Source organism: Drosophila miranda, chromosome 4 (assembly GCF_003369915.1).
Source record: "Drosophila miranda strain MSH22 chromosome 4, D.miranda_PacBio2.1, whole genome shotgun sequence".
NCBI classification, from domain to species: Eukaryota; Metazoa; Arthropoda; class Insecta; order Diptera; family Drosophilidae; genus Drosophila; species Drosophila miranda.
In genome coordinates this window covers 17197327-17223648 of record NC_046677.1, presented here as the reverse complement: position 1 = coordinate 17223648, position 26322 = coordinate 17197327, and the positions used below count along the sequence as shown (strand labels likewise).

General features: G+C 43.0%; 2 protein-coding genes across 3 annotated transcripts; one reads left to right on the top strand and one right to left on the bottom strand.

The window, feature by feature from the left end:
* Positions 1-1901: 1901 nt before the first annotated feature.
* LOC108164237 (pancreatic triacylglycerol lipase) lies at positions 1902-4009 on the top strand. The gene is given in 5 exon segments (XM_033392970.1): positions 1902-1920; positions 1993-2028; positions 2031-2732; positions 2804-2972; positions 3039-4009. Coding segments are annotated over 5 exon segments (1032 nt in total). The 3' UTR covers positions 3145-4009.
* On the bottom strand, positions 3523-15782 carry LOC108164163 (vesicular glutamate transporter 1). 2 transcript variants are annotated; one of them, XM_017299771.2, is made up of 9 exons: positions 15698-15782; positions 14748-14964; positions 13619-14060; positions 10495-10825; positions 9584-9820; positions 7858-8508; positions 7618-7803; positions 7343-7558; positions 3523-7275 (listed from the first exon to the last, which is right to left on the bottom strand). In XM_017299771.2, exons 3-9 carry the CDS (start codon positions 13666-13668, stop codon positions 7027-7029), a joined length of 1920 nt encoding a protein of 639 aa, XP_017155260.2. In that variant the 5' UTR covers positions 13669-14060; positions 14748-14964; positions 15698-15782; the 3' UTR covers positions 3523-7026. The 2 variants fall into 2 exon arrangements, with proteins under 2 accessions (XP_017155260.2, XP_017155259.2); XM_017299770.2 differs by lacking the exon at positions 15698-15782 and adding an exon at positions 15073-15271.
* Positions 15783-26322: the final 10540 nt, after the last annotated feature.

The window sequence follows — 26322 nt, the reverse complement described above, 5'->3', positions numbered from 1 at the left end:
AATCTCCACCAAAAAACACTCAAAGCCAAACAATGCATGTGACTCATGGCAAGCGAAACATAAAAACCCATAAACAAACCAGTAAAAAGAGAGAGAGAGACCCAGAGACGAGCCCCAAAACAAACCGAAATCATCTTTCACTTAGCGGCCGATGAGGAGTTCGTGTTGTGGTTTTCGTCTTCCGGCTTTGGCGCCGGCTTCCGTTTTGGCACTGGCTTGATTTGTGTTAGTTGGACACCCTCGACCACAATCCCAGCCCAATTGCAGTGCACTTTCCACGGTTTCCACGCGAGTTTTCCCCAAACAATAGATGTAAATAAAGCCCAAAAAAGTCATTTAATTGGAATGCGTAATTTTAAAATGGGAAAAAGGACAGAAGTGGTTAGGATAGGGGAAGAAAACGCAGTGGAGTCAGTCTTTGGCTTACATAACACTTGAAAAGCAACTCACGAAGCTGCAGATACACGATTGTGAAAAGCAAATGAAAACAGAAAAGTTGAAGACAATTGAGGCATGACCACGACCGCAGTGCAGACCATTGCTAATGTGGAAACGTGGAAAAGTGGCGGAGTCCGGTGGTGGGCGGTTCATTGGATTTATGCTGCGGTCTCTGATGTAAAACCCCCGCCTATTGCATGCTCAATTCATCTGCCCGGCTGTTTGTCTGCCATGCATATGCCACAGACATGTCATCGCAACCGAAATCGAAGTGAAATGGTAACAACAACTCCGCGGCTCATTCACTGTGTCTATGGGGTATGTGCCCTATACGGCAGCTATGATATGTTCGGGTCTTTCCAGTGCTCAGCCAAGCCGCAAGACTCTGCATCTGTAACAGTCCCCGAGACCGGTTACATGGCCTGGCTCTGCCTCTTGGTTATCTCTCGATGCACGGGCACTCGAACCACAAGTGTGCCAATTGCCTGCCGCCCACTGAGCCAGCGGCGCCAGCTGAAGGTCGATTCTCCAACAGTTTGGTTAGATTTTTAATTTGGCCATTTGAATGCAATGCGCAGTGCTGGGGCTTCTTACGCATGCCGTGAGCTCAGGTGGGGGCTCATATTGGCTTCCAATGAGGTGCTCGTCATGGGAACTAGTTCGGGGTTTGGGTTTCAGCTAAAATCGTATCTGATTTCAGTTCAATATTTACCTAGGCTTTCGATTAGGATTACTTAAATGAGAGGTGCTCTCCTTAGCGATGAGCCATTTCAGTTGAAAATATTATATGTATGTAACCATAATTTTATATAAGTTATCAACATCTTATCATTCCTTTGGTACGCAACATCGCAAGATACATTTCTTGTATTTTATATACTTTTTGGTCTCCAGTCAAATATATCAAAGGTGTACAAGTACACACTTCCTTTGGAACTAGCACTGCGAAATGATTCCAATTAATAGAATATCTATTTATTCGTAGCTCCGAAAGATTGTGAACCATAAAGCGCACACCTATCCCCTGACAATCGCACTGCCAGACAAGCCCATCTGGAATGGGTTTTCCTTATGGCCGCCCATGAATCAGTCGCATAAATTACGCATATTCATTCGGTATCCAGTCGACAGCTCCAGTTATATCATGGGCAGCACGTTTTGTCAAAAATAAACCCAGCAAACGCAAACGCAAACAGCAAACGCAAATGCAAACAAAGAGCAAACAGGCAACGGGCAGGCATCGTTACTTCCGTTTCTGTCCGACTGGCTGGCTGGACCGACTTTTACTTTCTGCTGGCGGCCTGCGAGGCAATTGTACGGCGTGGATTGGCATTGCTCGTGGAGTGCCACTGCAACTTCAACTGCAACTGTGGCAGAAACGCAATCGCATGACATTTGCAGCGTGCCAAATTGCAAACATTCAATGTCGCAGCCAGCGGCTTATGCAATTAAGTGTAATACCAATGCTGGCTGTAGCGGAGAGTGAAACCCGTTTGCCAACATCCACATCAGATGCAACTTCAACTCCATTTCTCCCATCTCACATCCTCACAGATGCTCAAAATGCCGGCGTGGTGGCCGCGGCGGTGGCGGCGGGCAAAACCAAACCCAGGTCTACGTGACGGAATCCTGCCTGCAGAAGCCGTACCGCTGTCCGCATCCGAAGATTCAGTTCTACCTGTACACGCGCGGCACCCAGGAGCAGCCCGAGTTCATCGATGTGCTCGACGCCAACGCCCTGTACTACACTCACTTCAATCCCCGGCATCAGACGAAGATAATCATCCACGGCTTCGGAGGAGGTCGCGATCTGAGTCCCAGTCCAGACTTGCGGGAGGCCTACTTCAGCGTGGGCGAGTACAACATCATCATCGTGGACTACGCCGACGCGGTGAAGGAGCCCTGCCTCAGCCAGATGGACTGGTCTCCCCGCTTCGGCGGCCTCTGCATCTCCCAGTTGGTCAAGTATCTGGCCCGACATCCGCGCGGGGTCCAGCCAGATGACCTTCACTTCATCGGCTACAGCGTGGGTGCCCACATAGCCGGACTGGTGGCCAACTATCTGAAGCCCGAGGAGGGAAAGCTGGGACGCATCACAGCCCTGGATCCAACGATATTCTTCTATGCTGGGGCCAACAACTCCAGGGATCTGGATACGACCGATGCCAACTTTGTGGATGTTATGCACACTGGAGCGGGGATACTCGGTCAATGGCATTCCAGTGGCCACGCGGACTTTTATGTGAATGGCGGCACCAGGCAGCCAGCCTGTGTGGGCTCTGCCACACTGTTTCGTGAGTATCAAAGACCATAAGGATATCCCCACCCCACCCAACCCAACCCTTGATTTCATTTGATTTTCCAGAGACCTTGGCCTGCGACCACACCAAAGTCACCCCCTATTTCATAGAGTCCATAACAACGACTCGGGGCTTCTATGCGGGTCCGTGCCCCAACTTGTTCACCTACCTGATAGGCTGGTGCGAGCCCAAGGACTCCGAGTACGTTCTGATGGGCGAGCACTGCTCACATAAGTGAGTACTGAACCATGTCGTCATTATCCCAAATATCTCTATAGAAATTGTATTACTACTTTTCAGAGCTCGAGGCAACTACTATGTTACCACTAATGGAAAAGCACCATTTGCCCGTGGTTTTCCAGGCAAGGGGCGTTCCAATGGCGAGTACCAGGGTGTACGGCGATAGTGAAAATCGTTTGTTGCCTTTTGTTCGCAGTTCGGTTCATTTAGAAATCTCAAAATTTTGGAAACAATGGATCGAAGATCGATTTTGCCTAGTTTCCATTTCGAAGCAACCTTCCATTTTCCATTTTCCATCTTCCATCTCTTATACCGTAGCACTCATGTGATTATAGTTTGTTTTCTATATATACGAATCATATTTATTTTATATATTTTTGTTGTTAGTCTTAGACCACCGCCATGTTTGCTGGGTGTTGGGAGTTGGGAGAGAGGCGACATCCAGTCCCTAATGTTTCGGGCCCTGTACAAATCAATGCATCTAATCATTAAGTCGTAGGCTGAAAGTTGTTTGAAATAAACGCACAATACACTCAACTCAATGTTTGTTGGCATAATTCTTAACAAGTTCATTTTATTGAGTTCCAAATACATTTGTTAAGGTATAATTTTGTTTTGTTTCGATTTCGTTTAGACGTTTAAATATGGTAATTCGTATAGCCAGATGTCATTCAGGGGGTTTCTTTCTCGGTCTCAGTGTCATAAGTTTTTTAAATAAATTTGAGTAACATGGTAATTTGGTAAATTATTTTGCAAAGCTGGATCTTAAACGAAAATCTTTTTTATTGTGCTCGAGTCTTCTGTAATCGTTTTAGTTACATTTTATGAGTATTATTAAAGTGTTTTCTTCTGTTATGAGCATACATCGAAGTATATATGTATGTACGTATATAAGTATATGTATATTAATTCGGTTTATCGACCATTAAAATTATACAACATGGGCGGGTGTTGCCAGAAAAGGGATCTCCATTCGTTTCTTAAATATTTGATTTTGATTTAATTTTTAGCAATTTGCATACAGAACGCTCAATAAACACAAAGAATACATTGTTTTATTTTGTTTAATATATATACACAGTTCCAGTATTGATAGCCTATCCCATCCGAACAATTCTTTTATATTGTTTAACATGAATTAATGTGACTTCTTTTTTTACATCTATAGTATGGATATTTTATATGCATAATACTCGTATATATTACGTCTGGTTTGGAATATACAAATGTATGGTACTTGTCCGTCAATTGTTGTTCCCTTCCGATGAGAGTGTATGGTTTATTTATATGGCTGCTCAGCGTTTCCTAGGTCGGTTTTTGCATACAACATTTATGTTCGACTGGGAGTTAAAATGCTCTATAAGTACGTAGCCGGTTCTGGCACGATGTGGCTATAGTTATCATTCATAGTTTACCCCTATAACATTTAGTTATTGGTTTAATATGGTTTCCCTATAAATTTGGCATTATATACACTTGGATATTTTGCTCACTGAAGCATTTAATAGTGCTCTTAGCTAATAAGATACATATGCATGCATATAGGTTGTATTATATACAAACTGTCATGTCTGTTGTTGTGATTAAGTGTTTTCATATGTGGCTTTTCGGCTAACATACTCCTGCTATTATTGTCCACACAGCCCCGAGAGCTTGAGTATCTCTCAAACAGAAAATGAGATACAGAACTCAATGCGATTAGATGAGCAAATGACTAGTGAGAGCCTCGTAAGTGTTCATCTCTCCTCTGACAAACTGTGACAAGATATCTACGCTAGTATATAGACGACTTCCAGTTGCATTTCTCTATGATTTTATGTACATAATGGGTTCGCAATTACTCTAATATTACACATATGCCCAAGGGGCCAACATTTTGAGAAGCATTCAAAGCTTGTGCCCGAATCTAAACAGAAGAGAACTGAACATTAATTAATTTTAAATAATAGCTAATGAACTATAAACTAGGCTTACTTCACTAGGTATTGTCACTTTCACAAGCAGTTGGGGTTGTCATTTTCATGGATCAAACACGAAGTATTTATCCCCATGTTCGATTTAAAAATTCCATAATTACGTGCTACTTATATACTTTAATTTTGTTTGATTATATACGTTTATATATATTCGCTGCGCTGTACAAATTACGGTATAAGAATTGACTCTTTTAGTTAGAAAATTTTCACATATTTATTACATAGTGATTTAATTGTGAATAAATTGATTAAGTTACATTTAAATATAGGCATATATATATTTTGATACTTATTCCTAGGTAAATTTGTTGTTAAAGTACTGCACACACGATTAGATAGTAATATGTAAAGGGTTATGAAAAGGATATTGGAAAGTGAGTGCATTTAAAGGAGGTTTTAAGAAGAACAAAAAATTAATATTGGTGCATTGAATAACTGAATTAAATATATATAAATAGTGCTATTTAAATAGTGCATTAAATTAAAATGTGCATTAGTTAACAGAACACATAAAATAATAAAAAATAAAAAAATAAAATTAATTTAAATGGTGCATTTTTTTAAAATTAAATGATAAAGCAAGTTTTTTGAATTTTTCTATTATAATAATTCATATTTACAATAAACAATTTTCTAAATATGTGTAGTTTGTATATGATAATCCATATAGCATAATTTAATTAGTTAATATTAGTGATGTTTTGAGGGTTTATTTGGACTTTTCTTTCAGCAGTTAAATTTCATAAAAAATGTTGTGAAATGTTATGCCATGCAGAATATTGAAAAATACAAATATGTTTATTGATAATGTTTTTCTGTGAATAAAGCCCAAATAAACTCTTAAATGTTTAATAATTTACTAACAGTTTTAGGGTCGATTTCTTAGCGCCAAAATGGAGTCCAACATTTGTATGTAATTTATTTATGCAGTCATTTTTTTTCTTGTAAAAAATTAAGTGATGTAAGAAATTGCCAACGGATTTGCTCTAAGTATATTTCAATTTTTAAACAAAAATGTGCAGCTATAAAAAAATGATAAGTTTTTTTAAATTGTTTATTTGGACGATAAGAAATCGACCCTTTGCCTGTGCTAGTGTGTGACGAGTATATGAAGACCAAGTCTGAGGTTATATGTGCGTACTGCTATCTACTCAAATATATATTTTAGTACCTACATCGTGCCTTGCTCATGTTTTCCAAATTCAAATGCATATACATGTGTTTATAAGTATGTAAGTTAAACAAACAATGAAACAATAACCATATATGAATATCGGATTAGTTAGTATGTACTATGGATATCATTCGTGCCGAACATCAACAATTGCTTAGTTTTTCTCTTGTATTTTAAGATTAAAATGTTCTCAGGCCTGGATACTGGCGCCCTGTGGGGCGGATCTTTGCACAGAGATAATATCGTCAACGGTAATAAAACTTGCAGTTTTTATATTTGCATAGTTAACAACAATTTGTAGCTATAATTAAGTGTAGTAATATACATAATACATACATATATATCGGTTTATGCATAGTAATATTCTTTGAGACCTGGTGCATGTCTGGGTTATGCATGTAGTTTATGATATACACAAATGTTATATATGCCTTCTGTCCTATCCACTATTTCCCTTTCCCTTTTGCTTTGTTTTTTCGGTTGGAGCTTGTAAATAGAAATTCGCGGAAGCGATGGTGCCTTAAGACCTATAGATCGTTACAGTTACAGTTACAGATCGAGAGTGCCTTCCAGTGTCGTTGAGTAACGGTATTGTTATGTAATGTCATGTATGCATATGTAGTTTCTCTGTTAGGTACATAGTTTCTTTGTGTTAGTGTGGCTTGTGGCGTTCCTTGCTGAAAATTCGATTGAACAAGTTTCCTTTATAGTACTTTACTCAGCTGTAGTGTCTCGTATTTATAACTATGTGACTAGCGACCCCAGTTCTTGGAATAAAACCGAACGTATAATGCGATAGAATAACTTTAACGACACACCAAGAACAAACGATAAACGGTAAACAATTTCCAACTACAACTAAGAGCTATGATATATATCAGTGACTAAAGTGATTCCTTTATTGCTGCTGGTAGGACTGCGGGTCGTACGGCGGCTGTCCTGGCTGGCCTGGCTGTCCCGGCTGGGGTTGTCCTTGCGTGTAGTCGTAGTTGTAGGCCACATCGTCGTACGGCGGCGGGGCGGGTTCCTCGGCAATGGGGGCACTGGCGGCCATGGCAAATGGATTGTTGGCCACGTGCCCGGTGGCGCCATAGCTAATGGAACTTGATTGCTGCATTTGGCTCTGCTCATTGTACTCGGGTGCACCCTACACGGATGAGGTAGAACAAAAGCAGTCGGGGTTAGAGATCACTAGAGTCCTGCGTGCGACTTACGAATGAGGTCTCCTTCATGTAGTTGCCCATCATGCCTGCCTGGCTGGGATCCGTGTTGGTGATGGCTCCCGCCGGTGGGGCCCACACCTGCTGCTCCTCGGCCGGCGGCTCGGCCCAGGGCTGCAGCTCTCCAGAGGCGAAGATGCCGTAGAAAGTGCAGCCCACCAGATGAACACATGCGGCCAGGGTGAACACAGTGGTCCAGCAGCCAGTGGGCTACAACGATTTTCATATGTATAACCTGGATTATCTAAATTTTAGATCGTGCTACTTACATTGGCCTGTATGAGACCATCCAGTGCGTATGGCACTATGATCCCTGCCAGCGTGCCAATACCGTTCGAGAGACCCATTAAGATACTCGCATAGCGTGGAGCAATATCCAAATGGTTGACGTTGTAGCCTGATATGGCAAACCCGCTGAAGGCCACGCCACAAGTCAAGGCAAACATGGCTCCCGTCTGGAATCAATATCTTAGAACACAGCCGGAAAATCTAGATCCCCCATTACTCACCGCCGTCGAGGAATGTGCCACGAATAGGAAGAACAGGCCCTCCATCCCAAACCCACCGCAGTTGAACAGCTTTCTCACATTCGTGGTGGACAGGATGCCATTCTTTCGCAGATGATCCGCCAGCATACCGCCGAACGGCACAATCGTTGTCATGATCAGATGAGGCAGGGATCCCACAAAGCCAGCCTCCTCCACCTTGAAGCCGAACTTGTGCTTGAGGAACGAGGATTGGAACAAGACCAGCAGGTAGAAGTTCCAGGATCGACAGAAGTTGGCCACTATGATGGCATAGACCGGCATCGAGTGCATTATTTCCCGCCAGGGCGTCGTCTTCAGCGATGGCATCGTCGGATGGGCGGACTCTCCCAGCGACTTTTCGATGTACTTCAGCTCGGGAATGCTGATGGCCGGATGCTTTCGCGGGTTCTCAAAGCATAGCCATATCCAGAACATGTACCAAATAATCCCAAACACCCCGTAGGCATAGAACGGCGCCTGATAGCCCACGGTATCGGCCAGCAGCCCGGACAGGGGCAGCCCCACCACGACGCCAGCATAGGATCCCGAAAAGGCTAGGGTAGCCAAACGAGAGCGTTCCATGGGTGGCGCCCAGAACCGCCAGATGCCGTGACAGGCCGGATACGTTACACCCTAGGTAATTAAATAGGAACTAGATTTATCTGGATGTAAAGGCAAAGTTTTCTCAAGAGAATAGACTGGCTAGGATAGACTAAACGAAAACCAGTCTGATAGGACTTGGTCCATCTTTTGTTTGGGATTCGGAAATCAATGGACTTATATTGTATTTTAGCGACGTTGATACGAAAATATGTATTTTTATCTTTGGCTTGTGTCATATAAAGTGTCGTTCTTCTGAACGCACTGTGTGGGGCATCAGCCGAAAAGACGTGGCACAGGTCATTTTTTGAGTGAGCGCTATGGATACTTTTTCAGTGCTTTCAAAGAGATTTTTACGAGTAGTTAAGGAAATATGAGCCTTCGAGGTTGACCATTTTTTCAGAGAGAAAGAATATAGAGTACACTATATGTACGATTACATGTTTCTATTTTTATACTATTTATTCTCAATGATTATAGTATTATACTAGTTATGTGGTGGACAGACACCCTGTCACACCCAGAAGAAAGTGTTTTCGACTCCATAAATTATATATATTCTTGATCAGCATCAGTAGCCGAGCCATATAGCTACGAAAATCATAGGGAATGAATATACATATATGTACATATATCAGAATATAAAATCAAAAAAGCGCTTACTAGTATGAAAATATCTTCATTCGTTCAGAAATTAATGATTTAGCAAGCTGAAAAGGCCGAAGCCCACTGTACAACGTTCTATTCGATGAATTTCCCATAATATATAATAGTAAAAATAATGGTACAATAGTACAAAAGCCTTTTCTCCCGTTCGTATCGTGAAAAATCTTTCCTCAGCCACATCTCTAATTGAGTAACCAGAAAGAAAAATGATAGACTTGGGCACAAAGAAATCACATTAAAATAAATTCTTTTGTTATTCTCCCTTTCTTCCACCCATATCCCCTCTTAAGGGCTCAGGACATGTTTTCATTTCACATATGTATTTGCTTTATCATAGGACAAAATCTAGACCCATCCCCGGACCAATCCCTCCCTTTTCGCAACGTCACGCAATCGTAATCCTTGGCTTTGATCTGCGGCGAAATCGAATCTGGTTACTTACCTCGAAGAGTCCTTGCAGCACGCGCACACCAATCACCACGTGGCCGTGCATCAGCGTCATGGCAAAGGGCACGAACAGATGCAGCGTTGCCGAGCTGACGATGGACAGGCCGAATATCTTGTTGGCCGGAAACTTGGATGCAATGAAGCCGCCGGGAATCTGCGTCACCAGATAGCCCCAGAAGAAGGACGAGTCCACATGGCTCTCCACGGCAACCGTCCAGTTCATGAAAACCGTCTGCAATAACGCGAAAGAGACAAAATATGAACTATGAGCGGGAAAGCAGCAGTCATTAAAAAGTGCCGCGGGCCTTTATTAACGAGCGTCAAGCCGGATGGCATACAGGGCACACATACAGGGCGTTTCTCCCTGTGTATGTTTGTGTGGGCGTGGCTTTTCCTGTATGACTTTTGAGCGATTTTGAGTATCCATCCACACACCCTAATTGACAGCAGCTTTTTGCTAAATGAAGCAAATTTTCCTCTCATTCCCATAAATGTATTGTTTGGCATCTTTTATATTGAAAATTCCATTCGAATATATGCGGAAGTAAGATTTTAGAATACACAAAACAACAAAATTTTACTTTCTTTCCAGGCAACAATTTAAATTTTTTGCCAGACGGTAAGCTTAAGCTACAAAGTTTTTGAAAGCGACTGAGACGAGTAGCTCCATTCATTAGCTTTTCGGAGTTGGGTGTAGCCTACTCAAGTTATATGGAAAAACGCAAGTATCAACATCCAAAAAAGAAGCATTCTAGACATTTTCACAGATTTCATCTAATCAAAACTCTGCTCAAAGACCAGCCCCCACACCTGTTTCTTCGGGCGTACTTACAGAAGTGTGGCCAAGAGTATTTTCGATGAATATAAAAGTATAGCAGTCCCTCAATTATTGCCAGCATTACTTACCCCGTTGTGCTCGCCCTTTAGCTTCGCCGCCGACATATTGCAGCGCATGCCGAAGGCGATCATGAAACCCACGCAGGCCATGGTGGCGATGGTGTAGCGGGCTGGCATGCATGGGCACTCCGCCTTGCAGTACTTGTCGATCTTCCGGAGCGGCGGACGTTCTATCTCCTCAAACGAGGCGGGCGAGTCGGGCCGGTCATCGTCGTCGTCGTAGGCGTGGCCGCCGCCGGGTCCGTGGCCCTCGCGCTCGCCGCCCTCCATCTCCTCGTACCCGCCGTGTCCGGTGTGGTAGCTCTGAGATATCTCGAACTTCTCCATGTTCGGCTTGAGGCTGCAAGGGGAAAAGGGCGTGCGAAAAGATGGACATAATTCATGCCAATTAGAACTGGAACAGGCCATATCAACAGGTCAGGAAGAGGGTGTGAAAAGACAAACATTCTCTGCTTGTTAGGGCAGCGGTTGACACCCTCCCCGATCAAGGTGGTTGTTCTGCGTCTTAGTGCCGTCCCCAAGGAATTCCATTGAATGTAGGAATGGGGAAGGCATTGCCAGAGGGAGGCAGCTCCCTCAGTTTGAAAGAAATTCAATTTTATTAAGTGGTGATAGCAGGGCTGCGGGCTCAAGTATTTAAAGTTGATTCGACCAGGTGACAATCTGAAATCGTATTTTCCGATTTGATTTCCCCGCCGAGACCTTTTGTGGGTCGAACACAGTTTAAACACTGTGCAAGACCTTGTCGCTCACTGATTGATGGCAGTTGTTAGATGACATAGTGGTGGTCTACCCCACCCTCCCATTAACACTGGTTAAGTGACACATCCAGAATGATAACCTCTGGATATCCCCTCTCTATTGGCATTTTTCTACATAGATATCCAGACAAACTCCCGAGAAGTATGCTTTACAAACTAATAAGCAGGCACCAGCCAAAAACAAGCCACTACAGTGGATAACTTTCTCGTCGTCGTCGTCGTCGTCGCCGCCTGTCACATAACTCAACTGTCTGCCGCTAAAGCTACCCTCGTCTGGTCACGCAGGACCGGGAAGCCCGCCCCACAGAGAGGCCGAGAAGTCCTTCCGACGTCTTGTGCGTTGACCGACTTTAAGGACGCCTCGTCCGACGCCAATTTTATGCGGCAATTTTTATCTGCCCTTCGAAAGGGAGAGCGCTGTGTAATGCCCGTCATTAGGTTTGTTATGTGCCGAAACGAAAGCTGTTGCGAAAGCGGCGGCTGATTCTCAAGACATTCAAAAGCCCTCCTAAGGTATGCCAGAGACTATCTGGGAATCAGTTTAGGTCTTCCTAAGCCAAAAATCTTTGGAATTCAACAGCTGCTTATCAATTTGCATCAATATTTGATTTAAATGGGCTATTTAAGGTCGGATTTATAAAGATATTCTGTCTTAATCGAATTCTATCAAAAATCTACGATATACATATACAATCATTCGACAACCAATCCATTACCCCTCCAGTTTCCCTGCCTTTATCGTTAGAGCATCCTGTCGTCGTCTAGTTTAAGAAAATCATCCTTACATACATATATCATTGACTTATTTTTGCTGTCTCGCCAAAAACTATCCATGGCGCTAAAGTTCTTCCAGCCACTTGTTTGGCGGGTTTGATTGTCAGTAAAAATGTTGTAGACTCTTTGGCGCCGCATAGATTACTGCTAACTGGCGCCAGAGACGAGAATAGGAGAGCGGAAAGCTGAAGGATTTTCAGCATTTTATGGAAACTCGCATCTGACTTTAACTTGGCCACAAGTGCGCGCCCATTAAGCAGCCATTAGATAAAAATAGGGTAGATGTACGCACTCGTATATACTCGTATAGAATTCTGTTTGCCTTGACAACTGAGATACTATGGTACTCGTGGTGCTAATGGTGGTGGAGGTCATTGGGGCGGGGGCACGTCAGCGACACGACCGCGTCTTCAATGACAATTCTAATTTCATTTTCGCTGGCAATGAGAAGGAACTCATTCAGCTTTCTCTTGCCTCTTGAGGCATTCCAATTTCTTCGCGCCGCGCGCGCCTCGAGTGCCCCTTGAGGGCTTCAGCCACAGATCCCGGCAACGGATGAATAAAACGCTCGTAAAAATCAATTTCATCTGCAGCCTTTCGTTGGCATGCAACACATTCCTTAATGAAAGCGACTCCACCTATTGTTCCAATTTCTAATTTGCGCCCAAGGTCCTTGAGAAATCAGTTATCCCGTCCTGGCGTGCCCATAAAATTGCATACCAACGCCTCACATGAATGTATGAATGAACGACCGAATGGTGTGCGAGTGTTTGCCCAATATGCTTCACTACTTTATTGTATTCGAGGAGACCAAGGTGATGGAGTCATCGTCGCTGTCAACGGCTTCCGTGTGGGCACGTGCTGGCAACGTGCACGGAATTCCTGAGGCGCCGGTGAGCGGCCCGGCATGCCGAGGCGTTTGTTGTCACCGCTCGTGGAACTCCTGGAACTCCTGGAAAGTCGTCACTCCCCTTTAATGACTTGTTAAGCATGCCAATAATTTTACAACTTTCCGGGGGCAGACACGTGCCAAAGTTTCGCGACGCCGGCTAGTCGGCGGTATGCACCAATATCCACCAAGAATATACGCGTATTGTGTGCTGCATTATCCCGGACTGCCAGGTCAAGTTCATCCAACCTCTACCGAGATCAGCGTTGCGTTAAATTAAATTCTTATTTTTTTGTTCTCCCTCTAAAGTCCATTTGATTGCAATCATATTTCATTCTCGGCATATTGCCCATCGTCATCTTTCTACACTGGTCAACAAAAGTTAAGTGCAAGAACAAAATTTGTTCATACTTTTTTCTGTATATACCATAATTCTATTTATATAAGAGGGTAAAAATTCTCGTTACGGGAAAATTTCATTCTACTATAAGTAAAGTATATCATCCATTCAAATTCTTTTTCTAAATCTATCTGCTATATGTACTTATGTAATTTTCAGAGTGTTACAAAATTCCATAGAAAATTTTGTTCTAGAAATTCTCCCCAAAAAAAATCTATATTGAACTAGAAATTGCCTTATCGCTTAGAAGTACCAAAACCCTGCTGTTTAGTGTCATATCATATCATATTCGATTCGTTCTGCACTCACCCGCCAAACACGCCCGATGCCTTCTCCTTAAACGCCGTCAAGCCCTTCATGGTGATGCTGTGGCAGTGGCCGAAACCTCCCGGCTCTCACTCTTGTTCTGACTCCGGTTATGGATCTCCCACTTGGCTCACTGTGGTGCCCGTGCCGTACCTTTCCTAGCGCAGCGAATGCTCTGCTCCGTTGACCGTTCCGTGGTTATCACTTGTGCGCATAAATATGCCCGTACTTTGCTTCCAACTTCACGGCGGCTTACCGTGCCAATGGGCGTGGCGAATTGGCTGGCGATTAATTTCTGTGAAGCCAGCAATAATTGAACGTCTTAACCTTCGGCTAGAAAGGGGGATTTTCACTTGGCCGCCATCTAATTTTGATTTTCCGCCGTATTGGCTAGTACGAAGATGCTCTCCTCAGCAGTGGGCTGTTGCTTCTTCATTCACAGTGCCTGCAAAAGAGATTTGTACCAGTTATTAATTTGTTCGCCAATTTGTGTGCTGGTGCTGATAAGGAAAGCCCTTGCAGAGCTTCACCATTTTCCACATTTGTTGTAAGCTGCTTATGTTCATAAATTTATTTGTGTTTTTATGTGTGAGTGGGGCCTGGCGGTGGGAGGGTGATGTGGGGGTGGTGGTAAGCCGGAAAAGTATTTTGTTCGCATTTCTTGCTTTGATAGATATTTTGATTGCAATTCATGCTTCATTAAATGTGGGCCAGAAGATTGAGAAGATTTTTTGGAACGAATCCTTTTCAAAAAGACCTAGAAGAGGGTCTAAAACTGATTGCATTAACAGGAAATTGGGAGGCACATTGCTTGAAAATTATCTTAGGGACGTGAAGTCCCTTGTATCTAAACCATTTGAGGAATTTCAAAAAATTTGGCCTTGCGTTTAGTTTAGATCAGTGTTCGGCAGAAAAAATAATGTTAATGTAGTGCCAGCCAATTCTTTTTTTTTTTTAAATATGTAATAAAAGCTTATCCTGTTCCAGTACACCTCTAGATAAAATAGTGTACACCTAGGTCCTTTTTCTTGACATTCAGTTTTGTAAGCTCATAACTCTTATCTGTGATCTCTGCTTTTTCCTCGGTATTTTCCCTTTGTACTCATGACCTTTCCGAATTCCGCCTACTTACATGCCACACGAGTGTTACGTAATCCATTTCGCCGCTGGTCGTGCTTATGTAATCGCCTCTTGTTCCACAGTTTCCGTTAGTCGCGTTTATGTTAAATGATTATTATTAGGCAACAAAATTGGTTGATTATTATAAACTATTTGTTGCGTTTGGTTATGATATCACAAATAAGGTACACAGATAACAGATTCTATAGCTTGACACTCAACACGATACGCTGCGAATGAAATGGAACGGAATGGAATGGAAAAATAGAAGTAACGATTACATAACCGATTTGATTTTTGGGTTTAACTTCAGTTGTATGACTGGACGTCATTCTCACATTTTCTAGCAACACACGCCCCGAGAAAAAATAATTGGGAGTAAAAACTTTCAATAAACTAATTAAAAACTTAAAAAGTGGGACGACAACATTCAGACAGAGTTGACCACGAGACCGGCGGCAGGCTACGACGACGAGGATGATGGCGATCCGAATTCAACTCTGTCTGAAGACTGTGTGATAGGCAGGTCACTTTCAGCGGCGTCGTAGACCTCGCAGAGGATCATACAAGGTCCCAGGACCAGGACAGGTGGCGTGGGGGGATTGGGATGGGGATGGGGATGGCTGTGGGCTGTGGGCTGAGTATATAAGCAGCTATCTCAGTCGCGTCCTGAACTGGAGGGTTGAATGACGGCAGAAGGGTAGGGGTATGGGGGAGGAGCGTAGTATATGCACTGGAATTTTCCGACCACTGGAAACTGGAAGCGTGGGAACGCATGAAAAGAATTTTCCCTTTCAAGGGTATTACGAAGGAGTTCTTCGGGGTCACCAAGGGGAAATTATTAACATTTGCGTGTATTGCAGCAATCTGATTATCACTCAATAATTGCGTAGTATTATTAAGAATATTTTCACTATATATATACACACATTCCCCTCTCTCTTTACACATGGGGCTATATACCAGATGCAGCACTAACGCAGCTCCGAGCTCGCTTTGGCCTCAGCAGGACAACGCACGAAGTGAAACTAACATCATTCGCATTCGCCTTTCTTGTCTGCCCAGATGGATGTCCTGGTCCAGATTATGCTCTGGCAGAGCATAATCGACCCGCCCGTCTCGCTCGCTCCCACTGGCCTCCGTGTGGTGAAAAGCTCTCCGGCCGGGAGCTGCGCAGGCCCAGGAATGCGGACGGGCTGTGCCGGAATGCCGTACCCAGCATTGGTCGAGGGTTGATGGCAACAGTAGCAAGCCGCGTCCTGACCGGGAGTCGGGGCGGCCGAGCCACCTGGCTGGGCCAAACCAATCAGGAGCCCGGATTTCCCACCTCCAGTACATGGCCTGATGTGAGTGGGCGGCATGGGAATACGTCGCGGGCTGGCATGCGAATCTCAGTCGTGCGTGAAATGCTATTATCATGTTGCCAGGCCATTTTCCATTATTTTCCTGCCCTGCCATATACCCGAGCATATACATTCTCCTCCTGTCTGGCGCTGGCTCTGGCTCTGGCTCTACTTCTCGGTCCCGTACACAAAATGTCAGCCATTTTGAATATTTTCCCTGTCTGCTCCGCTGGCTTGATTGCTCCAAACTCCAAACTCGAAGCTCAAAAAAGGAGCGATTTATGAATGAGCACCGCCGCAGCAAACTCATTGATGAGTGTTCAGTCTATCAAGGATTTGAAAGATTTCATTTCTACGTGAGACTTTAAAAATAAATGTTTTAAAATTGTTGGACTTGTAGAGGAGTTGATGTGCAAGAAATGGATATTCATTGAAAGTTATTGACAGACGAGAATGATAAAAGCGACTGGAAAACAGAAATAATTCAACTATTCTAAAATCTTTATTCCTTAAAAATAACAAATATTTTGTATTTCCCTTTTGAAACATTTATTAGTGTTCTGTGTCGAAATAATTTTAAGCACTTGTGCCATTCTTCCTGAATAATTTATCTTCACGATGCGGAATAAATGAAAAGTTGTGGTAGTATCACCATTCAAATAAGAACTTTATGGACATTATTTATTAGTCTGGGTTAATTATTCCTTCCTACCCAGTACACTGTTTTAGCAAGGATACATTCAGGTTTCAATTAATTTCCAAACTATATTAAAAATATTCGTATCCAAATTTGTATTTATTCTTTTTATTTTATTTTACTCTTTACCCTTTGGCAATGTTTAGTAAGAAAATCATAGGTATTCAAAACACTTAAATTGACAACGTAAAGTAAATGTGATTGTTATGGTGGGATAAACATTTTAGTACCATTTAAATGAATTATTGATTTATTAAATAAATTCAATAATTCGGCGGAATGTACCTATCTTATATTTATTTTAAATTGTAAGAGACGCTCCGAGAAAGTTAATCCACTTTTCAAACCTTTCCCCCAAGTATGTACATAAGTACCGTGAAATAATCTCTATTATATAAAAAAGTTTTTGGCAATCGTAGTCGTCTGATATGTAAGCCGGGGGTTGGCGCACGATTACGTCCACTAGTACATACATAATGATGGCATTTACAACAAATAATGTTGCCGTTTATTCCACATTTAGTCTTTGTTATTATTATATTATTCAATTATTAAAAACAAAACATTTACGAATAATGATCAGCAACATTTTATAAACGAAGTTTAATTTGTTCCAATGATATAGACGAAAAATTAATGAAGATTATCTGAAAGTAAAGCAGGGAACATTGTAGAATACCTTATTAAAAATATAATGTCTATCCGAATTTCGAATTCGTATCCCTTTGATTATGGGAATTTTATACAGCGAATCAGTTCCATCCGCGTCATTTGTGCGGAACCGGGGTTTTATTTTCCATCGCTGCTATTTAAGAAATCCATGAATGGTTCTTCAAACATTCATAAACCCTACAAATGTATGGTGTATGTGTCATTCCTTTCCTATTCCCATTTGAGCTGGCCACTTAAAGTAGCCAATAATCTTAGTCAACAGTTTGTGCAAGTGCCCCGATTCTCACACACCCGGCACGACCAATTCATAATCCACAAAAGCTATGCCTCTCAGAGAGCCCAGCTTCCGCTCTAGCCCCAGCCTATAGCGTCCCCGCCTCCCACGGCTCGCCTGGCGGCAAGGCTAATACGACGCATTGGTCTTACCCTCATAAGCATAAAGCAAACAGCCAAACAGTTGCAACTCAGCCAAAAGCTATAATAAAGTTGCGGAAGCAAACGGCAAAGCGAAATAAACAGGAGGTAGAACGAGAGCGAGGAAAAAACCGAGCTGGGAAATGAAATGAAAATCAACAAAACAGCGGCAGCTTCGGCAGTCATAGCCGCAAAGGATTTTCGTATTCGAAAGGATACGCTTCCAGGACGAGGGCGACACAGAGAAGTGAGAGCAGACATTTGGGCAGACAGCTCCATAGACAGGACGGCGGCAGGCCCAACAACCAACAACAAACAACAATAAAGCAGAAGCCTCAGACACATCATCTGTGATATTAAATTTCGAAAAATCCTTGTTTCCAGCAACGTTTACTATTTAAACAAAGCGATTAGCGGGGGATCGCCTAAAAGCAAGCAGTAGGCAGCCGCCTCCGCATTGATTGACGTAAATGAAGAATAATCGAATTGCGCTCATAAAACTCTAAACTAAGTGGCAGCCTTGTCAACGGCTCGAGTGTCAGCCAAAGGACCACAGTGCACAGTGTGATGGCAATTGAATGTTTATTATATTAATGTTATTATTATTATTATTAATATTAAAAGATATCGTTGTTCTTTGGACATATCGAAAAATATTCATCACATATCGCAATTCCAATCGATCACACTTTCGATAGTACTCTTACAGCAATCCCGTATTTTGATAGATATCCGAAAGTCGAACCCTATTTAACATTAAAACTTGTTGTACTACTTTCGATGGTTTGCACGAATTATTTATTCTGTGAAATGTCCGATTCCTTTATCATTTTTTCCTTTGTTACCTATTTTACCCAAAATATTACGGTTAGATAGCAATATTCGCTTCAGTTCCACTGTGCCCCAATCGGTGGGCTTAGCCAAGCACCCGCCCTCATAAATTGTGAGCAAAAAAGTGTCAAACTTGAGTTGACAGGCCTCAAGCCTGAGCCCGTGCTGTGGCCGTAGCCGTACCCGTAGACGGAGCGGAAGATCGAGCAAACTGTCCGGAGTGCGCTTCCCGTCGCCCGTCAGCGGTAATTAGTGCAGCTTCGACTAAAAGTCGTCTTCAATTTCATTGCGCCAGCGTAATCATCATTATCCAGTTGTTCTGCTGTTGCCTGCTGATGTCCCTCCAGCTCTGGGTGTCTCTGCCTTTTGCTCTAATTACAAAATAACTTTTGAGGCTTTTGGCTCTTGCTGTGCTGTGTCAACTCTCTGTCATTCTAGGGGGATTCCCCACGGTGTCTATGATGTATGGCTTTTCGTTGTCTGATTTATGAGGGATGGGGCGCGGATTACACCGAGCAAAGGGTTTTCCGGGTACAGCTTCACACGTTTTTAATTACCAGACCAGAATGTGACGACTTTAAAAGTTGGTCCTCATCGGATGAAACACAAAGCGGAACGCCCACAAGTATGCCGGACGAGAGAGATTTTCCCACACGGAAAGTCACGATGAGCGAAATTGATGAGCTCCGCTCGGCTGTTGATCTAGCAGACTCATCCTGTCAATCCACATGTCCACCCACTCAATCACAAAACTAAACGCTGCTCCAGTCGATAAGCGTGCCACACAGTCTGCTCCGTGCAGTAGTACGAGTAAAGTGCCACATCGGTGAAATGAAATCCGATGTGGGGGGGTGCCACTGAGTGTGGGGTGTGGTTCGGGGGTGTCTCTGGCACAAAACGATTTCGCTTCCGTCAGTCTGAGATTTAATATTTATTTTTGTTTGTGTGCAAATAGCTGGAAGCGTGAGAGATATGAAGTAAGTCTGGTATGAGATGGGGAAATGTGTACATATAAGAGGCTGCAGGGGATGACTATACTTGGAGAGATTTCCTTGTGTTTGGTATGGACTTTATGAAATAGATTTTTCCTTAAATTTTTCTTGGATATTTGCACTCGTACTGTTCCTGATGACCAACAGCTGAGGGTCTCTCAGCTTATACAAGACGTGGACTAATCAATACATCATCAATGATGGGAGATATTTTAAAGACTCTCACTTGGAAAACACATGTATCACATATACCGCCATATATGATTTAAAAAATCCTTTTAAAAAAAGAGCCTTTACCCTAGCATAATTCCCTTATAATATCCTTGTGAACCGTACAATAAATCAATATATGAGGCTATAAGGAAAAAATACGACTTTCTGGTATGGTTACTCAGTAGTTTTTCTTCGGGGCAACGGAATTCCTTTTCTTAATTAGCATATGCTCCCATTTATGAGTGTTTCCCAACCCCTTTGACAGACAGAGAAGCTCCCACAACAACGAAATCCATTAGGGTCACAGAAGGAATATTTATTCATATGAAACACATTTTTCTCCCCGCCTTTCTACCCGCAACAAAAAGCGGAAAACACAAAAGCCAAAAGCAGAGGCGGCCGCCAGTGCAACTTTATTTCAAGCTAGAATGCACAGTCCTCCGACTGTTTCATCCCGTACCCTGTAGAGTCCTGCCACAGGCGGCATACCGGAAGCAAATGCTTTTGTCGCCCGGCGTGTGTCGAGCATTGTTGCTGCTTTCCAGTGCTGTTTTTTGTGTTTTACCCTCAAAATGCATAAATATAAATGTATGTATATCTAAATCTTTAGAATGTCTTGATTAATGTTGGCGCACGTTGGCTTTTACCCCTACCATCATATAGGATACGGGATTTTGGACAGGGGAAGGGTAATAAAAATGCTGTCACGCATCATTTAACATCAGCGGGCAGTCAGGACTGCGACCATGAGTACTCATCTATCCTGTCTGAATGTTTTATAAATAATTTTAAATTTTCAAACATTTCAATTCGAAGTGGACACCTGATACCCTCCAGCCCACTCCATAGTCAAATTCAGGCCGTTGGTTGCCATTGCCTGCCAGGCATCATAATGAATCTAATCACTTACGCTCGAGTGCATCAATTATGCTGCCATCAAGCATCATGAGGAGGCAGCAGGACGAGGCAGACAGCCTGACAAAATGACTCCGGGACCGACTCCCAGTGGGGTCTGACAGGCGTGGCGAGTGGCGAGAACAACAGAAGCGACGACGTGCCTATTGTTAACAGTGGAAATTTGTTTGCTACGTCATCGCAACAACAAGCTCGTCAGCATCAAGATGATAACTTTATGACAATATATGTATATGGTTGTATGTATGTAGTCACCCCAAAAAATGGCCATTGAAAATTTGCAAATCTGAGCAATGCGGAGCTGCAAATTTCCATCAGATTTGGGTAGGGGTCACTAAAGTAAAGGGAGACGAGCTTATGTACATACGTGGGAGTATTGGTGTAAGCTTTTATGAGTTAAAACACAGTAGTGTCAGTGAAATATTCACCTTTATGTTAGTTATCCATAACAATCAGCAGAAAAAGGAATTTAAATAATCCACTTATGAGTATCTCTTCATCTTCAGTCATTCTTTATTCAGTTTAAATTCATGTAAAAGTTTTTAAACATTAAAACAACGCAGCAATTACTTTAAGGAGAGAGAACAGATAAATACATCTTAAAGAAACAGTTAAGGTATGGTTAAGGTATTACTGTTCACTTCTTTAATATTTTTTTGAGCATCATAGATTTTTATATTTAAAGTCCAACCCTCGTTTAAGGTCTGTCGAACCTTTGGTCAGCTGTGTGAAGAAACCATAAAATGTGTGTTTCTTTCGGTGAGGCTTTGCATCATTAGAAAAATATTAAATTTCCTTCGCAGTGAGAGCAGGAGACCAGCCAAAGGACCTGGCAGGACAGGGGCTTTAATTGCTGTGAATGTGAATACTTAAAAGTTGTTGCCTTTTATGCGGTTGCCGTCAAAGCGAAACTCAATTAAGCTGCAGTCAGACCCCATCCCGGCCTGACTACCGTCACCCCCGGATTTGAAACTGCTGATACGGCAGTTGACGACAACAACAAGGACATCAAGGAGGACGCTTTGTCATGGTAGCCAGACCCCCGTCTATCGCCCGTCCATCCCCCGTCCATTCGGCGAACAAATGCCTTTTCAAAGGCATTTTTAATTGAAATTATCTGATGCTACCTTTCGGTCCCCGCAAATCATTGGATGAATTCTACGTTTTTCTGCTTTGTTACCTTGAATTCGATTTGATTGACATGTGAGCCGGTTCTGAGGAAGTTTCCTCCGGTCTCAGCTTGTTTGCATCCTTGTGCGCTAATAGCGGCCCTAAGTCGCCCAACGATACGCCATAAATCCATGTTAATAACGCCACGGAAGATCTACTCCGTCTCGAGTCTCGAGGAGGATACAAGGCTGTTATAATGTGCTGAGACTCGCAAGTTTCTAAGGGAGGGCCGAGGGAAATTCAAACTCAAAGACATTTAAGTAGATTAAGCGACTTTCATGTTGTGTCCTGAGTCTTTGGGACATCAACATCAACCCAAATGAACGTCGACAGTAAAACAATTCACGAGGCACGCCCGGTGCAAAGGACTTGAGCACGGCATCGCCAACGGAAGGATATAAAGCCCCGCAATATGCCTCGCCAGTTCCCACTCAAAATATGCAAATAAAGTATTGGGCAGAGGCGCGGCTGCAGGGGCGTTGCAGCAGCAAACAATGAAAGTAAATGCCAAAACATTTTATTGATTATCAGGCAGTAAGGAAGCTGAGACAACACCGAGCACTGTGGTGCGGGGCACATGTTTTCGGGATGAAATATTATAGCATAAGTTAGGAAGCTCGCCGAAACCTATACAACCTTTAGTATCGCTATTTAAACCTTTAATGAATATCTTTCGAAGAGGCAACCACCCAACCATCTGTATTTTTCATTAGTCCCATTTCGACCTAGACTTTTTGCATCGGCATTCATTTAATAATTTTTTTTTAGAAACCTTAATAATATATTTATGTAATAATATTCAACATCACAATTTTAATTACAGGTTGCTGTCCTAATCAAATGGGTTTCATCCCACTGTGCTTGACTGCTACTTCAGTTGCCATTAGTCGGCGCCGGCGAGTATGCTACACTTTTTTCCAGTTGTCTGACGACAATGAAAGCAGAGTGTGTGCGAGGGCTAGGGTATGGGTAAGAGCATTGAAGCATTTTAATAACCGCAGTGGAGAAGTTGGAAGCGCAAGGGGGAGTGGGCAGAGGGATGCCATAAATTATGCCACCCACCGACAGAGAAGGCAAAGCATTGACAGTCGTCCTACCTCCGTGCCTGTGGCCCACCCGTTGAGCTATTTGTAATACACAGCTACCAAACTCTCTTCGGATTGCGCTTTTGAGCGCGATGCGGGGCCCAAAGGACCGCCCCCCGTTTTCCGATGCGTGTGATATACAATCGGAATTTTAAACTTGTACAGGAAAGGACAATCGGGGACTGTTCAAATATAAAGAGTCCGAGAGTGGTCATTGCGGCGTCGTAATGCAATTGCATAATTTTCTTAAAAGCTCAAAACAGTCTCTAAAAATAACAATGATGTTGACGGTGCCGCAGCTCGAGTGCACTTCAACCGTCCAAAGATCACAAAAGGCATTACAGAAATTAAAAATGCCCCCAAATGGGCAATGAACCCCGAGCACTAAGGCACATTTGGTCAGTGGCCGTGGCCGGGCAGGACAATCAGGCAAATGGTGTGAACAGGACATTTTAGCTAATTGAAACGAGTTGCCAATGCAAATACGAGCGGCAACTAAGCGAAATGCTGGCAAAAAAATAAATAGGAATAAGAGTGCAAATCCTTGGCAGCTCGAGGCAGTCACGTATCCGGCGGTGGCTTAACTTAAAGCTCTCGCCGGTCGCTCCACTGTCTGGGGCAAGGCCACCTGTGGCGCCTCTCCAGGGGACCGCCATCACGTCTCAGGTGCGAAATGAAGATTTATAAAATGGCAAATTGATTTAACGTGCCAAGTGTTTCTTAATTCAACAGCAACAACTGCCAGAACCCAAGTTGATAAAATTTTAATGCCTCCTCGGGGGTAGCACACCCTTAACCTCACCCCCCGTAGGAATGAGTATATTTCTGTATCCATTTCACCCCAGAGACCTGGTAATTGAGGGCTAAACTAACGTATGCCTCATCAACAGGTAATTTCTGTGCGGGATTTTTATGACAACTTGCGGCTTGTTAGTCGTAGCTCGGATAAATAATTCATAAGGAAGCTTTAACTTTCGGCACGAAATCCTAACGAGCTTGTCTCGGTTTCAGGAAAGCTTTTGTTGGAGCATCTTCCCCCCGAAGAAATTTGAATACTCTCGTACTCTAGCATTTTCCGTCATCACGTTTTCCTACTTTTCTTCTCCCTTTGTACTCCCAATCGCGTTGCGCATTTTTATTATTTTTCTTTTCTTTTTTTTATTGGTAATATAATACATTCAATTCAGTTTTTGGCTTTCTTCGCGCAAACAGAACGCGGAAAAAAATTCAATTAAATGTAATCGCATCTTTTTTTTCTTCTGCTTCCATGACTGATTGTTCTATCGGAGAACGCAGAAAAAAATGGAAATTAAAATTGAATAAATAGCTAAATAAACACGCTCTTTGAAAGTAAATGCTAATTTCGAGCTTTTCTTCATGTTTCCACTCCGAATTGTTGAGGGCGATTTCCCCTCCAATTCGGTCGGCACGTGCCAAGGAAAATCCTTTTAATGTGTCGCCAAAGTTTGGAAATTCGATATATATATAAGTTGTTGAACAACGGAAAAAATATCTTGGATTGGTTGCTTTACACTTCTCTGGGTTTAACGTAATCACATGTGCTTGAGTGGAAAAGTTTTGTCTGGAATCGGAGGCAATTCAGAAACATCAGAATACTATGACCTTTTTTATTTAGGTATCCAATTTGAGACTTTGTGAAGGTTAGGTAAGGCAGAGGCGGCTGCCAGGCCCGCTAGAGCCCGTCACACATAGTTGTGGTACCGCTTGGGATCTTCCCTTTATAATGTCAGCAGTTATCCCAACCGGATTGTGGATATTTCTGAAATGTCAGTTAAGAAGAGCAAGCCCAAGTATTGTAGCCTTCATTTGCTGTGTTTTGGACAGGAGCAGAATATACGTTCCAGCGTCTCCTCCTCTTCCTCGTGAGGGAACGCACGACTGTGCTGTACATTTTTCTGCCGAGCTTGCAGAGCTCGGAGGTGCGCTTCTTATCTATGTTCGGCCATGTTTTGCCGAGTTATTTGATATCGTTATAGGAGGTATTCTTTTCCAATTTTTATGTAGTAAGATTATGTATAGTGTAGTTCTCGCCCTTCCTGATACACAGTGATGCAGCATCTAGTTTTTTTTTTAAATCTTGAAACATTGTCTAACCACTAAACCGAAGACTTCAACAAAATCAAATTACATTCATAGGCCAAACACATTTCAATTAGAATCAGATTCAATTAATGATGCCATCATCGTTTCATACAAACACCTACATATATAGTATATTGTAGAGACCTGGATTTCGACATCTGTGCCGAGTTGGCCTAACCAGCTTAAAACCGGAAAAACGTTTTCATTTCAGCAAGGAGGCATTGAAATTCAATTAACCTCAAGTGGATGCCACAGCAGAGGCATGCACAGCGATGAAGGCATAAGACAAAAGCAAAAAGCTGCGGTGGCATTCACACCTCATCAGCGTCAACAGAATCTGTGTGGAATGGGAGTTCCAGGGAGTGAAGCCTTGCCAGATCATCCCCTGGTCCAAGTCAGAAGCTGTGTTTGTGTGTATTTTCCAGCGCTTAGCCCCAGCCCGGGGTTATCGATGCCATATTAAACTTTTGCCGTTCCGGTCTCGGCCTCGCCTACAGCTCAATGGAAAGTGCTCAGAACTCGGTCTGATTAAGGGCTGAGCAAACAAATCAGAAGCCAGCCGAGGCTGTTCTCCTGTTTGCTTAGCCAGTGTCTAAACAACGCTTTCGACTGTTTTTTAAACTGTTTGCAGTGCGTTTCTGAATGGCAGAACAACCCCCTTCTGCCACTCACTTGGCCAGGCATGTAATTAACATTTCAATTTTGTTCATCAGGCAAATGTATCTCTTGTGCTTCAGTGCGTTCCCGCCTCCAACCACCGAAGTACCCGTAGATAAATCGTGTTTCAGGGCAATTGCTGCTGCTGTTCCGTGTTGACATATGCAAATTTTTGGCCGGCCCACTTGCACAGGACCAACAAAATTTTTGATTACTTTTGAGCATCATGACAGGCGGAATAGGCCTGGTTATTTGCCAGATTAATGGTTACTTTGTAGACGTTTCAATCTCATCGATTGTTTGCTCTCTTCTGGTCTTATTACTTTCTTGCTTAGCTAGCGGCAGTGGATCGTGGCTAACCATGAGAGCAGACCGTCTCTACTTGAAGGAATCCTCAGTGTAGTTTCTTTTAATCCCCGACATTTCCGCTTTTCCCGGCAAGTAACTAAATAATATACTACAGTACCATTACGTATATTGTTCTCATTATATATAC